This window comes from Salvelinus alpinus, chromosome 2 (assembly GCF_045679555.1).
Source record: "Salvelinus alpinus chromosome 2, SLU_Salpinus.1, whole genome shotgun sequence".
Classification (NCBI taxonomy): Eukaryota; Metazoa; Chordata; class Actinopteri; order Salmoniformes; family Salmonidae; genus Salvelinus; species Salvelinus alpinus.
The window spans coordinates 21,497,907-21,514,008 of NC_092087.1; the positions used below are offsets into that span (position 1 = coordinate 21,497,907).

The 16,102-nt window shown below is 43.9% G+C and overlaps 1 protein-coding gene across 12 annotated transcripts in view; it reads left to right on the top strand.

Annotated features, from left to right (window-relative positions):
* LOC139556293 (inositol 1,4,5-trisphosphate-gated calcium channel ITPR1-like) overlaps positions 1 to 16,102 on the top strand; it is a 161,483-nt gene that overhangs the window by 102,683 nt on the left and 42,698 nt on the right. For all 12 annotated transcript variants that reach the window (XM_071370089.1, XM_071370148.1, XM_071370118.1 and 9 more), the window contains 4 exons: positions 5,932 to 6,107; positions 6,635 to 6,799; positions 14,854 to 15,043; positions 15,271 to 15,363. In XM_071370089.1, coding sequence (XP_071226190.1) covers positions 5,932 to 6,107; positions 6,635 to 6,799; positions 14,854 to 15,043; positions 15,271 to 15,363 — 624 coding nt within the window. The remainder of the gene's footprint in view (positions 1 to 5,931; positions 6,108 to 6,634; positions 6,800 to 14,853; positions 15,044 to 15,270; positions 15,364 to 16,102) is intronic.

The following is a 16,102-nucleotide window of genomic DNA, read 5'->3' on the forward strand; positions in this document are numbered from 1 at the left end:
TGATTTCTTTTGATTTTCCCATGATGTCAAGCAAAGAGGCACTGAGTTTGAAGGTAGGCCTTGAAATACATCCACAGGTACACCTCCAATTGACTCAAATGATGTCAATTAGTCTATCAGAAGCTTCTATAGCCATGACATCATTTTCTGGAATTTTCCAAGCTGTTTAAAGGCACAGTCAACTTAGTGTATGTGAACTTCTGACCCACTGGAATTGTGATACAGTGAATTATAAGTGAAATAATCTGTCTGTAAACAATTGTTGGAAAAATGACTTGTGTCATGCACAAAGTAGTTGTCCTAACCGACTTGCCAAAACTATAGTAACAAGAAATTTGTGGAGTGGTTGAAAAACGAGTTTTAATGACTCCAACCTAAGTGTATGTAAACTTCCGACTTCAACTGTACATATGAGATGAGTAATGCAAGATATGTCAGCATTATTATGTGAATGAGATACCATAGAATAGTACAGAAAACAATATATACACATGAGAAGAGTAAGGCCAGGTATGTAAACATTGTGACTAAGATACTGTAGAATAGTATAGAATACAGTATATACATATGAGATGAGTAATGCCAGATATGTAAACATTAAAGTGACTAGTGTTCCATTCCTTAAAGTGGATAGTGATTCCTAGTATATGCCTCTGATGTGCTAGTGATGGCTGTTTAATATGGCTGCAATCCCGTAAACGGGATCGATATGACAACAGCCAGTGAAAGTGCAGGGCGCCAAATTCAAACAACAGAAATCTCATAATTAAAATTCCTCAAGCATACAAGTATTTCACACCATTTTAAAGATACACATCTTGTTAATCCTACCACAGTGTCCGATTTCAAAAAGGCTTTACAGCGAAAGCACCACAAACGATTATGTTAGGTCACCGCAAAATCACAGAAAAACACAGCCATTTTTCCAGCCAAAGACAGGAGTCACAAAAAGTAGAAATAGAGATAAAATGAATCACTAATCTTTGATGATCTTCATCAGATGACACTCATAGGACTTCGTGTTACACATTACATATATGTTTTGTTCGATAAAGTTCATATTTATGTCCAAAAACCTCAGTTTACTTTGGCGCCATGTTCAGAAATGCCTCCAAAATATCCGGAGAAATTGCAGAGAGCCACATCAAATAACATAAATACTAATCATAAACTTTGATGAAAGATACATGTTTTACATAGAATTAAAGATACACTTGTTCTTAATGCAACCGCTATGTCAGATTTCAAAAAAGCTTTACGGCAAAAGCACAATATTCAATAATCTGAGAACAGCGTTCAGCCACAAAAGGAAGCCATACAGTTACCCGCCAAATTGTGCAGTCAACAAAACTCAAAAAATAGCATAAATCTTCACTCACCTTTACTGATCTTTGTCGGAATGCACTCCCAGGACTCCCACTTCCACAAGAAATGTTCGTTTTCTTCGGTAATGTCCATCATTTATGTCCAAATAGCTATTTTTGTTAGCGTGTTTGGTAAACAAATCCAAAGTCAGGAATCGCGCTCACTAAAAGCAGACGAAATGTCAAAAAGTTCCGTAACAGTCAGTAGAAACATGTCAAACGATGTATTGAATCAATCTTTAGGATGTTTTTAACATAAATCTTCAATACTGTTCCAACCGGAGAATTCCATTGTCTTCAGAAGTGCGATGGAACAGAGCTCCCTCATGTGAACGCGCATGGTCAGAGCATGGTCAGCTCATGATAGACCTTACTCATTCCCGTCTCCTTCGGCCCCACCTCACAGTATAAGCATCAGACAAGATTCTACAGACTGTTGAAATCTAGTGGATGCCGTAGGAAGTGCAAACTGACCCATATCCCACTGTGTATTTGATAGGTGATGCGTTGAAAACCTACAAACCTCAGATTTCCCACTTCCTGGTTGTTGTTTTTTTCAGGTTTTTGCCTGCCATATGAGTTCTGTTGTACTCACAGACATCATTCAAACAGTTTTAGAAACTTCAGAGTGTTTTCTATCCAATACTAATAATAATATGCATATATTAGCAACTGGGACTGAGGAGCAGGCAGTTTACTCTGGGCACCTCTGGGCACCTTTTCATCCAAGCTACTCAATACTGCCCCTGCAGCCATAAGAAGTTAATAGTCTGATGGCCTTGAGATAAGCTGTTTTTCAGTCTCTCGGTCCCAGCTTTGCTGCACCTGTACTGACCTCGCCTTCTGGATAATAGCAGGGTGAACATGCAGTGGCTCGGGTGGTTGATGTCGTTGATGATCTTTTTGGCCTTCCTGTGACATCGGGTGCTGTAGGTGTCCTGGAGGGTGGGTAGTTTGCCCCCGGTAATGCGTTGGGCAGACCGCACCATGCTCTGGAGTGCTTTGCGTTTGTGGGTGGTGCAGTTGCCATACCAGGCGGTTATACAGCCCGACAGGATGCTTTCATTTGTGCATCTGTAAAAATGTGTGATGGTTTTAGGTGACAAGCCAAATTTCTTTAGCCTCCTGAGATTGAAGAGGCTCTGTTGCGCCAGGTTCTCTGTTTATTCTACATGTGTGACTGTTACAAAACAGGATATTTGAATGAATGACTCCCATTAATGTGATGGGAGCTGCATTACAATGCATAATACACACAACCACAAGCTATTTGGGATGGTGAATGGAGAATTTACTATTTTATGAAGTTCTTTGGATTCTACTTTGCCGTACTTTACATGTCAACCGTAATTTACATTACACCGTAATTTACAATACACATGCTTATTTAGACGTTTAGTGACTTGATGCCTACTGTGCCAAAGTGATTTAGAGTTGTTAAATGGGAGTGACCCGTGTGTTGCTATCAGGGTGGCTCTAGCCTTTTGGGGACCCTATGCGGGCAAAAAAAATGTGTGGCCCTCCTCTTCATGGCAGAGAAAAGTTTTAATGAAGGTTTTCTGCAGTTCTACACATTTTTCCATTGGCTGAGAGAAAATGTTGCATTTTCGGCCATGATTAGCAAAAGTTTAGATAACTGACAAATTTACATATCTAAAAATGATTAGCTGACATGGTTAATTGAGTGACTGTCATTGACTGACAAAACAAGAGAAAAACTGCTGATGCACAACCACATTTCAAACTGTTGAAACCCTGACTGAGTTCATCCCCCCCGACTGCTTATGCCTGGAGCCAGCCCTGGTTGCTTTATTGTCAAAATTCTGCTTTTAACAACCATCAGAATTGGGTAAAAAAGGGGTTATTCACAGCAACATATTATGCAATAATTAAGAGTAAGCAAAGTGCAAAAATTATATCAAACGTTTTACCATTGCAACGTTTGATGTAGGCCTACAATCACATTCAATGTTGTTGTCTGAAGCGTGCTATAGAGTTCACAGCTGGCGATGCCTCATCACAATGGATTATTCCCCATCATTTGCAATAATGTCAATGAGTGTAATCACAATTTTTCCTTTGCGGTAAAAATATCAAATAAAAATGTTTTATTGTCACATACACCTGATAGGTGCAGTGAATATGTTGTTTTACAGGGTCAGCCATAGTAGTACAGTGCCCTTGGAGCAAATTGTGGTTAAGTGTTTTGCTCAAGAGCACATCAACATATTTTTTACCGTGTTGACTCGGGTATTCAAACCAGCAACCATTTGGTTAGTGGCCCTTCTCCTTAAACCGCTAGGCTACCTAGTACCTGGCTCAGAGTTTGTCTGGGCAGTGTCTTAAGATCATCCTAAAATCTGCTCTGAGCTGGGAGTTCATTTAGTCTTATAACAGGTTTTAACAAGATTCCTAGGACCTTTTCTGAGATGCTTTGTGGATATAGGCCATGAGCTGATTATTGATACAGGGTTTGAGCTTAAGTTAACACACACACACCCACTTAATGAACCTGTCACCAGATTCCTGTCTTCACGCTGACACTGATGAGCCTTCAGTCAGGATCCACTGCCATGTACAGTATCTGTCGCTATTGTTTGTAAATTGGGCTGTGTGTGTGTACTACGTATGTGTTGCCTCCGTGTGGTCTGGTTACCCTGAGCCTGGCAGGAACCATAATGCCCAGAACGCAGACTGCAGTGTTTGGTCTACCCTGAAAAGTGACACCTAACCGATAAGGACTGGGGTGGGTCCCTCACAGCTCTTAGATCATTCCCAACAGTCTCGTCAAATAAGTAATGTCCGATAAGCAGCAACAAAGTAGAAGAAATTAGAATGTGCTTGGAAATCTATATTTCTGTGGACATAAAGAAAAAGATGAATACACAATACAAGTAATACTCATTCTTTCTCTTGCTCTCTCTCTCCTCTTCTCTCCATGCCTGAGAGCAGTGTTAGTCTGTGGTGATGTGTAAACCACAACCCCAGTCATTAAGGCCTCTATTGTTCCAAGGCAGTTGCAGAGAGAAGACCCACATTGTGACTCACATAAACTTTACATTGTTCTGTCCAACTGGGGTCAAGCAGTGCAGTCCCTTTTGTGTGTGTGTGTGTGTGTGTGTGTGTGTGTGTGTGTGTGTGTGTGTGTGTGTGTGTGTGTGTGTGTGTGTGTGTGTGTGTGTGTGTGTGTGTGTGTGTGTGTGTGTGTGTGTGTGTGTGTGTCTGTGTCTGCGCGAGCGAGCTTAGCATCAGAATCAAACTGTAGGGCTCAGGACACGTCCGCTGGTGTGCGATGGGGGAAATGATGTCAGCTTAACAATGTAGCCAGCCATCATGGCTTGCATATCATTATTGCTCATATTAAATCTTAAACACACATACAACTGATTGGTCCATACTAATGTCTGTCTGGATGTATGCCAGCTCTAATGCTGCTCGGTGTTAATGTTCAATCCAGCTGCTTGTAAAATAGAAGTGAACTTCAGTGGCCTGGTAGACTTTTACAACTTTTTCAGCAATACTTTCTAAGTATATTGTGTGGAAGTGTGACATTAAGATAATAAACAAAGCTTTTATTGAAATACATTTTTGAGAGCAGGAGAAATGCAAAGACTTGTGCTTACAGTATGCAGGCGTAGAGATAGGTGAACAAAAAGTAGGAATAATAGGATTAGATTAGTGAGAAATAACACCTGTAATACTGTGTCCCTGAAAGGTGGTTTCTCTAAAGGTCCTGTGAGTTAACAGAATTGAGCCTTGCCCAGAGCTCGGGAGATGCACTCACCTATAAAACATTGCTGGGCTTGGCTGTGGAGTCCAGCTCCCTGGCGGGCTGTCAGCCGGCAGACCTGGGATCACTCCCAGACCATCCCTCATGAATTTCTCAGAAGCCAGGTGTATTTTTAGCTGCCCCAGTTATGTAACATGCACCTGTCATGTGATATCTGCACGGAGAGGAGAAGAGGGGGCAAAACTGGCCTCTGGCTGGGGCCTAGAAGTGAATACGGCAAAACCGATGATATTGTTTTCGTCTTAACACACATGCACGCACACATTTATCCGACTGACTTTGTCCTTGTGTTGCACAGACAGAGCTGGGACTTAGCCACCAAGTTAGTGCCAGGTAAGCTCATGTTAAAGCTTCACTGAACCACAACATTCTGATGTGTCACACTTTAACCTCTGTTGTAACCGGCAGTATTGTGAAGTTCTAGAGCTCTGCCTCGTCTCCCGGAGGAGATATTTTGCCTGAGCATGTCAAACAGGTGAAATTACTGCAGAGGGATGTCCCGCACTGGAGGCCTATAACAGATTGTTTGCTTGTTAATACGACCCAATGTGTTGCCATCTATCATTACAGCAGTTGGATGACGCTGGTAGTGTTGGCTGCTTTTGTCTTTTGATTCAACATTCAATATAAACAGATCTTTAACTGTATCTACAGTAGGACTATGTGTCACTGTATGAATATTTAATGTAGGCATCTTGTATGGACAACACTATCCACGCCCCATCTCTACCTTTAACCCCCCTTCGCACCTCTGTCCTCTCCCCCTCCTTCTTCCAGGTACGCTGGATGGTCACCTGTCAGCCCTGCTGTGGATCGCCATGCTGGTGTCCCTGGCGATCGTCATCATCCTGCCCCAGCCCCACGGCGTCCGGGTCCTCATCACCTCCACCATCCTCCGTCTCATCTTCTCTGTGGGTCTGGAGCCCACCCTCTTCCTGCTAGGGGCCTTTAACGTGAGTGTGTGTGTGCGTGCGTGCGTGCGTGCCTCTGTGACTGGGAAGGTTTGTGGTCACATGGTCCTGTCACAGTAGCTCCTGTGCCCTCAAACGCCTTATCCAGTGTCCTTGCCTGACCTGTATGTGAGGTGAAGTGTGTAGTGTGTCACTGTGGGATTCCACAGAGCTGTGGCACTCTTGTGTCAACCAGACCAAATGAACACTCACTGTACCTATCCAGTGTATGTGACAAAAAAATAAAACATTATTATTATTATATATATTTTTTGTTGGATGGATGCATGACCAATGCTTCTTGCACATCAAGTTTTCTGGAATGATGTCAACTTTTCCGGGAGCAATTTTCCACCTCTATGCCAGTCTCTGTAAAATAACAAAAGTTGGTTGAGTCTTAGTCTGCTGTGCTTTATTGTTTCTGAATCTCTTTACTTAGTTGTTACAGATGCCAGTATGTACTTTTAAATGAACATGGCAAAGTTTTTGCTCTTTGACTCAATCCTTCGATGTTTTCCACTGTTCCTCAGGTGGGCAATAAGATGATCTTCTTGATGAGTTTTGTGGGGAACAGAGGGACGTTCACACGGGGCTACAAGGCCATGATCATGGATGTAGAGTTCCTCTACCACCTCCTCTATCTGATCATCTGTAGTCTGGGTGTCTTCGTCCATGTCTTCTTCTACAGTCTGCTGGTAAAAACTGTACACTCACTCACTCGCCTTCTCGCTCGCTCGCTCACTCTCTCAAATCAAATCAATTCAAAGTTGATTGGTTGCATACACATATTTAGCAGATGTTATTAATTAAGGGTGTAGCAAAATGCTTGTGTTCCTAGCTCCAACAGTGAAGAAATATCTAACAATACACAACAATACACATACAGTGGGGAGAACAAGTATTTGATACACTGCCGATTTTGCAGGTTTTCCTACTTACAAAGCATGTAGAGGTCTGTAATTATTATCATAGGTACACTTCAACTATGAGAGACGGAATCTAAAACAAAAATCCAGAAAATCACATTGTATGATTTTTAAGTAATTAATTTGCATTTTATTGCATGACATAAGTATTTGATACATCAGAAAAGCAGAACTTAATATTTGGTACAGAAACCTTTGTTTGCAATTACAGAGATCATACGATTCCTGTAGTTCTTGACTAGGTTTGCACACACTGCAGCAGGGATTTTGGCCCACTCCTCCCTACAGATCTTCTCCAGATCCTTCAGGTTTCGGGGCTGTCGCTGGGCAATACGGACTTTCAGCTCCCTCCAAAGATTTTCTATTGGGTTCAGGTCTGGAGACTGGCTAGGCCACTCCAGGACCTTGAGATGCTTCTTACGGAGCCACTCCTTAGTTGCCATGGCTGTGTGCTTTGTGTCGTTGTCATGCTGGAAGACCCAGCCACGACCCATCTTCAATGCTCTTACTGAGGGAAGGAGGTTGTTGGCCAAGATCTCGCGATACATGGCCCCATCCATCCTCCCCTCAATACGGTGCAGTCGTCCTGTCCCCTTTGCAGAAAAGCATCCCCAAAGAATGATGTTTCCACCTCCATGCTTCACGGTTGGGATGGTGTTCTTGGGGTTGTACTCATACTTCTTCTTCCTCCAAACACGGCGAGTGGAGTTAGACCAAAAAGCTCTATTTTTGTCTCATCAGACCACATGACCTTCTCCCATTCCTCCTCTGGATCATCCAGATGGTCATTGGCAAACTTCAGACAGGCCTGGACATGCACTGGCTTAAGCAGGGGGACCTTGCGTGCGCTGCAGGATTTTAATCCATGACGGCGTAGTGTGTTACTAATGGTTTTCTTTGAGACTGTGGTCCCAGCTCTCTTCAGGTCATTGACCAGGTCCTGCCGAGTAGTTCTGGGCTGATCCCTCACCTTCCTCATGATCATTGATGCCCCACGAGGTGAAATCTTGCATGGAGCCCCAGACCGAGGGTGATTGACCGTCATCTTGAACTTCTTCCATTTTCTAATAATTGCGCCAACAGTTGTTTCCTTCTCACCAAGCTGCTTGCCTATTGTCCTGTAGCCCATCCCAGCCTTGTGCAGGTCTACAATTTTATCCCTGATGTCCTTACACAGCTCTCTGGTCTTGGCCATTGTGGAGAGGTTGGAATCTGTTTGATTGTGTGTGGACAGGTGTCTTTTATACAGGTAACGAGTTCAAACAGGTGCAGTTAATACAGGTAATGAGTGGAGAACAGGAGGGCTTCTTAAAGAAAAACTAACAGGTCTGTGAGAGCCGGAATTCTTACTGGTTGGTAGGTATTCAAATACTTATGTCATGCAATAAAATGCAAATTAATTATTTAAAAATCATACAATATAATTTTCTGGATTTTTGTTTTAGATTCCGTCTCTCACAGTTGAAGTGTACCTATGATAAAAATTACAGACCTCTACATGCTTTGTAAGTAGCAAAACCTGCAAAATCGGCAGTGTATCAAATACTTGTTCTCCCCACTGTACATCTAAAAGTAAAAGAATGGAATTAAGAAATATAAAAATATTAGGACGAGCAATGTCGGAGTTTGGAGTATGTGTGCATATACAGTTGAAGTCGGAAGTTTACATACACCTTAGCCAAATACAATTAAACTTAGTTTTTCACAATTCCTGACTAAATCCTAGTAAAAATTCCCTGTCTTAGGTCAATTAGGATCACCACTTTATTTTAAGAATGTGAAATGTCAGAATAATAGTAGAGAGAATTATTTATTTCAGCTTTTATTTCTTTCATTACATTCCCAATGGGTCAGAAGTGTACATACTGTCACGTTCCTGACCTGTTTTCCTTTGTTTTTGTATTTGTTTAGTTGGTCAGGGCGTGAGTTGGGTGGGTTTGTCTATGTGTGATTTTCTATGTTGGGATGTTTGTGTTCGGCCGGGTATGATTCTCAATCAGAGACAGCTGTCAATCGTTGTCCCTGATTGAGAATCATACTTAGGCAGCCTGGGTTTCACGTGTGTTTTGTGGGTGTTTGTCTTCCGTGTAGTCGTTGTGCCACACGGGACTGTTTGTCGGTTTTCTATTTGTTATTTTGTTTCATTATAGTGTTCAGTTCGATGCTAATAAATTATGGACACTAACCACTCCGCGTATTGGTCCGATCCTTCTCGCCTCTCCTCGTCCGAGGAGGAGGAATTAGAAAGCCGTGACACATACACTCAATTAGTATTTGGTAGCATTGCCTTTAAATTGTTTAATTTGGGTCAAACGTTTCGGGTAGCCTTCCACAAGCTTCCCAAAATAAGTTGGGTGAATTTTCACCCATTCCTCCTGACAGAGCTGGTGTAACCGAGTCAGGTTTGTAGGCCTCCTTTCTCGCACAAGCTTTTTCAGTTCTGCCCACAAATGTTCTATAGGATTGAGGTAAGGGCTTTGTGATGGCCACTCCAAAACCTTGACTTTGTTGTCCTTAAGCCATCTTGCCACAACTTTGGAAGTATGCTTGGGGTCATTGTCCATTTGGAAGACCCATTTGCGACCAAGCTTTAACTTCCTGACTGATGTCTTGAGATGTTGCTTCAATATATCCACATAATGTTCCACCCTCATGATGCCATCTATTTTGTGAAGTGCACCAGTCCCTCCTGCAGCAAAGCACCCCCACAACATGATGCTGCCACCTCCGTGCTTCATGGTTGGGATGTGTTCTTTGGCTTGCAAGCCTCCCCCTTTTTCCTCCAAACATAACGATGGTCGTTATGGCCAAAACAGTTCTATTTTTGTTTTTCAGACCAGAGGATATTTCTCCAAAAAGTACAATCTTTGTCCCCATGTGCAGTTGCAAACCATATCTTTTCTATGGCGGTTTTGGTGCAGTGGCTTCTTCCTTGCTGAGCGGCCTTTGAGGTAATGTCGATATAGGACTCGTTTTAATGTGGATATAGATACTTTTGTACCTGTTTCCTCCAGCATCTTCACAAGGTCCTTTGCTGTTGTTCTGGGATAGATTTTCACTTTTCTCACCAAAGTACGTTCATCTCTAGGAGACAGAACGCATCTCCTTCCTGAGCGTTATGACGGCTGCGTCGTCCCATGGTGTTTATACTTGCGTACTATTGTTTGTACAGATGAACGTGGTACCTTCAGGCGTTTGGAAGTTGTTCCCGGGGATGAACCAGACTTGTGGAGGTCTACACATTTTTTTCTGAGGTCTTGGCTGATTTCTTTTGATTTTCCCATGATGTCAAGCAAAGAGTCACTGAGTTTGAAGGTAGGCCTTGAAATACATCCACAGGTACACCTTTAAGTGACTCAAATGATGTCAATTAGCCTATCAGAAGCTTCTATAGCCATAACATAATTTTCTGGAATTTTCCAAGCTGTTTAAAGGCACAGTCAACTTAGTGTATGTAAATGTCTGACCCACTGGAATTGTGATAAGTGAAATAATCTGTCTGTAAACAATTGTTGGAAAAATGACTTGTGTCATGCACAAAGTTGATGTCCTAACCGACTTGCCAAAACTATAGTTTGATAACAAGAAATTTGTGGAGTGGTTGAAAAACGAGTTTTGAAGACTCCGACCTAAGTGTATGTAAACTTCCGACTTCAACTGTAGGGCAGCAGCCTCTAAGGTGCAGGGTTTAGTAACCAGGTGGTAGCCGGCTAGTGACTAAGTTCAGGGCAGGGTACTGGGTGGAGGCCGGCTAGTGAGGGTTATTTAACAGTCTGATGGCCTTGGGATAGAAGCTCTTTTTCAGTCTCTCGCCCCAGCTTTGATGAACCTGTACTGACCTTGCCTTCTGGATGATAGTGGGGTAAACAGGACGTTGCTTGGGTGGCTGAGGTCCTTGATGATCTTCTTGGCCTTCCTGTGACACCGGGTGCTGTAGGTGTCCTGGGGGGCTGGCAGTGTGCCCCCGGTGATATGTCGGGCAGACTGCACCACACTCTGGAGAGCCCTACGGTTACGGACAGTGCATTTGCCGTACCAGGTGTTGATACATCCCGACAGGATGCTCTCCATGGTGCTTCTGTAAAATTTTCTGAGGGTCTTCGTGTAACCGGTGTGAAATGGCTAGCTAGTTAGCGGGGTGCGCACCAGCAATGTTTCAATCGGTGACGTCACTCGCTCTGAGACTTGAAGTAGTTGTTTCACGTGGCTTTTGTGGCGCGATGGGTAACGGATGCTTCGTGGGAGGCAGGTGTTGATGTGTGCAGAGGGTCCCTGGTTCGAGCCCTGTTAGAGGCGAGGAGGGGGATGGAAGCAATACGGTTACATTGATGCTGTTGACCTGGATCACTGGTTGCTGCGGAAAAGGAGGAGGTCAAAAGGGGGGTGAGTGTAACCGGTGTGAAATGGCTAGCTAGTTAGCGGGGTGTGTGCTAATAATGTTTCAATCGGTGATGTCACTCGCTCTGAGACTTGAAGTAGTTGTTTCCTTTGCTCTGTAAGGGCCGCGGCTTTTCTGGAGGGATGGGTAACGGTGCTTCGAGGATGACTGTTGTCCATGTGTGCAGAGGGTCCCTGGTTTGAGCTCAGGTAGGGGCGAGGAGAGGGACAGAAGCAAATGCTGTTACATTATGGCCAAGCAACATTTCTTCAACCTCCTGAGTATGCATACCACCTCAAAACATCCTCCTGAGGTTGCAATCCATTTCAGCACACTGTCTGTGTGGGTGGACTGTTTCAGATTGTCAATTATGTGTATGCTGAGAAACTTCTTCACTGCGGCCCCGTCAATTTGGATGGGGGCATGCTCCCTCTGCTGTCTCCTGAAGTCCACAATCAGCTCCTTCGTTTTGTTGGCGACACTCCACCATGGCCCTCATGTCCTCCCTGTAGGCTGTCTCGTCATTGTTGGTAATCAAACCTACCTCTGTTGTGTCGTCTGCAAACTTGATGATTGAGTTGGAGGCGTGCACGGCCACGCAGTATTGGGTGAACAGGGAGTACAGGAGGTGGCTGAACACGCACCCTTGTGGGGCCCCTGTGTTGAGGATCAGCATAGTGGAGGTTTTGTTACCTACCTTTACCACCTGGGGGCGACCGGTCAGGAAGTCCATGACCCAGTTGCACAGGGCGGGGCTCAGACACAGGGCCCCGAGCTTAACCTCTCTAGGGTATGTGGGACGGTAGCGTCCCACCTCGTCAACAGCCAGTGAAACTGCAGGGCGCCAATTTCAAAACAACAGAAATCCCATAATTAAAATTCCTCAAACATACATGTATTTTACACCATTTTAAAGATACACTTGTTGTAAATTCAGCCACAGTGTCCGATTTCAAAAAGGCTTTACGACGAAAGCAAACCAAACGATTATTTTAGGTCAGAGCCAAGTCACAGAAAAACACAGCCATTTTTCCAGCCAAAGAGAGGAGTCACAAAAAGCAGAAATATAGATAAGATTCATCACTAACCTTTGATGATCTTCATCAGATGACACTCATAGGACTTCATGTTACACAATACATGTATGTTTTGTTCGGTAGGGTTCATATTTATATAAAAAAATCTGAGTTTACATTGGCGCGTTATGTTCAGTAGTTCCAAAACATCCGGTGATTTTGCAGAGAGCCACATCAATTTACAGAAATAGTCATCATAAATGTTGATGAAAATACAAGTGTTATACATGGAATTTTAGATCCACTTCTCCTTAATGCAACCGATGTGTCAGATTTCAAAAAAACTTTACGGAAAAAGCACACTATCTAATAATCTGAGTACGGTGCTCAGACACCAAATCAACCCAAAGAGATATCCACCATGTTGGAGTCAACAGAAGTCAGAAATAGCATTATAAATATTCACTTACCTTTGATGATCTTCATCAGAATGCACTCCCAGGACTCCCAGTTCCACAATAAATATTTGATTTGTTCGATAATGTCCATTTATGTCCAAATTCCTCCTTGTTGTTCGCGCGTTCAGTACACAATCTAAACTCACGACGCGCGTGCAAGTCCAGCGGAAAGTACGGACGAAAAGTCCAAAAAGTTATATTACAGTCCGTAGAAACATGTCAAACGAAGTATAGAATCAATCTTTAGGATGTTTTTAACATAAATCTTCAATAATGTTCCAACCGGAGAATTCCTTTGTCTTCAGAAATGCAATGGAACTCAATCTAACTCTCACATGAACACGCATGGTCAGCTCGTGGAACTCTGGGAGAGACCTTACTCAAGCCCCTCTCATTCGCCCCCACTTCACAGTAGAAGCATCAAACAAGGTTCTAAAGACTGTTGCCATCTAGTGGAAGCCTTAGGAAGTGCAACAACCCCATTTCCACTGTATCTTGGATAAGCAAAGAGTTGAAAACCTACAAACCTCAGATTTCCCACTTCCTGGTTGGATTTTTTCTCAGGTTTTTGAGTTCTGCCATATGAGTTCTGTTATACTCACAGACATCATTCAAACAGTTTTAGAAACTTCAGAGTGTTTTCTATCCAAATATATGCATATCCTAGGATCTGCTCCTGAGTAGCAGGCAGTTTACTCTGGGCACGCTTTTCATCCGGACGTGAAAATACTGCCCCCTACCCAAGAGAGGTTAATGATGAACTTGGAGGGTACTATGGTGTTGAAGGCTGAGCTGTAGTTAATGAACAGCATTCTTACATTCTTACAAGTATTCCTCTTGTCCAAATGGGATAGGGCAGTGCAATGGCGATTGCGTCATCTGTGGATGTTTTGAGGTGGTATGCAAATTTCAGTGGGTCTAGGGTGTAAGGTGGAGGTGATATGATTCTTAGCTAGCCTCTCAAAACACTACATGATGTCAGCTGTGAGTACTACGGGGCGATAATAATTTGTTTTAGTTACCTTCACTTTCTTGGTTACAGGAACAATGGTGGACATCTTGATGCAAGTGGGGACAGCAGACTGGGATCGGGAGAGATTGAATACATCCGTAAACAGCCAACTGGTCTGCGCATGCTCTGAGGACGCGTCTAAGGATGCCGTCTGGGCCGGCAGCCTTGCGAGGGTTAACATGTTTAAATGTCTTACTTTAGCCACGGAGAATAAGAGTTCTCGAGAGTGGCCCGCGTCAGTAGCACTGTGTTATCTTCAAAGCAGGCGAAGAAGGTGTTTAGCTTGTCCGGGAGCAAGATGTTGGTGTCCGTGACCTTGCTGGTTTTCCCTTTGTATCCCTGCCACATATGTCTCGTGTCTGAGCCGTTGATTGCGACTCCGCTTTGTGTTTGTACTGATGTTTTGCCTGTTTTATTGCCTTACACAGGGTATAACTGAACTGGGCCTTGTAGCCATCCCGGAAGGGAGAACAATGTCCCAAAGTTGTTGAACCGCGAGTACTGCAAGCAATGTGTTGGTAGAACTTTAGATTTGCTTTATTGAAGTCCCCAGCTACAATAATTGCGGCCTCAGGATATACACATAGTCCAGTGTACTTCCTTGCAAGCCGTCGTGGTATCGGATTGAGGGGGAATATACACCCTTTGCCGATGACTGAACAGAATTCTCTCGGGAGGTAATGCGGTCGGCATTTGATTGTGAGGTATTCTAGGTCGGGTGAACAAAAGGACTTGAGTTTCTGTACATTACCACAATCACACCATGAGAAGTTAATCATGAAACATACACCGCCGCCTTTCTTCTTCCCAGAGAGTTCTTTATTCCTATCTGCACAATGTACTGAGAACCCAACTGGTTGTATGGGACTGGGACAGTGTATCTCACTCACTCACACACTCACTCACTCACCCTCCCCTGTCTCCCACTAAGCTGTGTTTGTCTCTTGTTTCTCCTGTAGCTCTTTGACCTGGTGTACAGGGAGGAGACACTGTTGAACGTGATCAAGAGTGTAACCCGTAATGGCCGCTCCATCCTGCTGACTGCCGTGCTGGCTCTCATCCTGGTCTACCTCTTCTCCATTGTTGGGTACATCTTCTTCCAAGATGACTTCCTCCTCAATATTGACAGGATACCTAATAAAACACTAGGTAAGGTCAAAGAGCAGGCACTATGACACTTAGGGGTTCGCAAACAGAACGACTTCTTCTGTCTATCCTCCCCATTCTGATTGTCACATTTTAAAATTACTTACACCTGATTTCCTGCTGTGAAAAAACTCTGCAAGGCCAAATATGGTCCCTCCATTACAATAAACAATATTAAGCCAACAAAGGCACGAGTGTTCCTCCTGATCTTTTATTTACCTGTTTGGCAGAGAGTGGAGCCAGTATGGTGGGAGATTTTCTGTCAGCAGGAGTGTGTCGGAAGGACAGCGGGGAGAACTGCTCCACAGAAGCTGTTATGGATGGTATGTGCTCCAGGAAAAGTGTGGGTATGTGTGTGTGTGTGTGTGTGCGTGCAGGCTTGCATGTGTGTCAAGGGGTTCTCCTGTGTCCTCACAGACCACCTGAGTCAGTCCTCCCCCAGAGGAGACGCTTCCCACAATTCCACTCAGACGGAAATCTGTACTATGAGGCAGTCATGGGATTAGGCCTTGGTTGGGCCTTGCTGGGTTTGGCTGGGGGAAGCACACAGGGTTTTAGACCTGGCTAGGTTTGGCTGGGCTGGGAGAGGCTATACCGACACTCCTGATGCTCAAATTGATGACATATGTCGTGCAGCTGAGAGTCGATGGATTCTGTTCAGTCAGTCGTCCTGATAAGCCTTTTGTTCCCAGCTTAAAACTTGTCAAAGAAAATGTGATATTTCAATGGGAGAAGGAGAAATAACGTGTAGTATTGGTCACCCTATGGAATCTGGATGTCACTGTGACATGCCAAATTAGCTAACGTTACGACAAGCCGGTGTGAATGACCGGCTTCACCGGGCAGCTGTATCACATCGCTGGCAGTAGTTGACGTTGCCAATTTCTTCCATTATATTTTGAGCAGCCTACACAAGAAATAACTTGTAATGGTAGTAAACATCTTGATGGCACGGTGATACAGTCTACTGCTGCTCAATGGCAAGAGTTTGCGCTGCAAACCTGCAACTTAGCACATGGTACAGCGTCCTTGCTCCCGAGTCCCGCGTGCCAGGCACTGCTG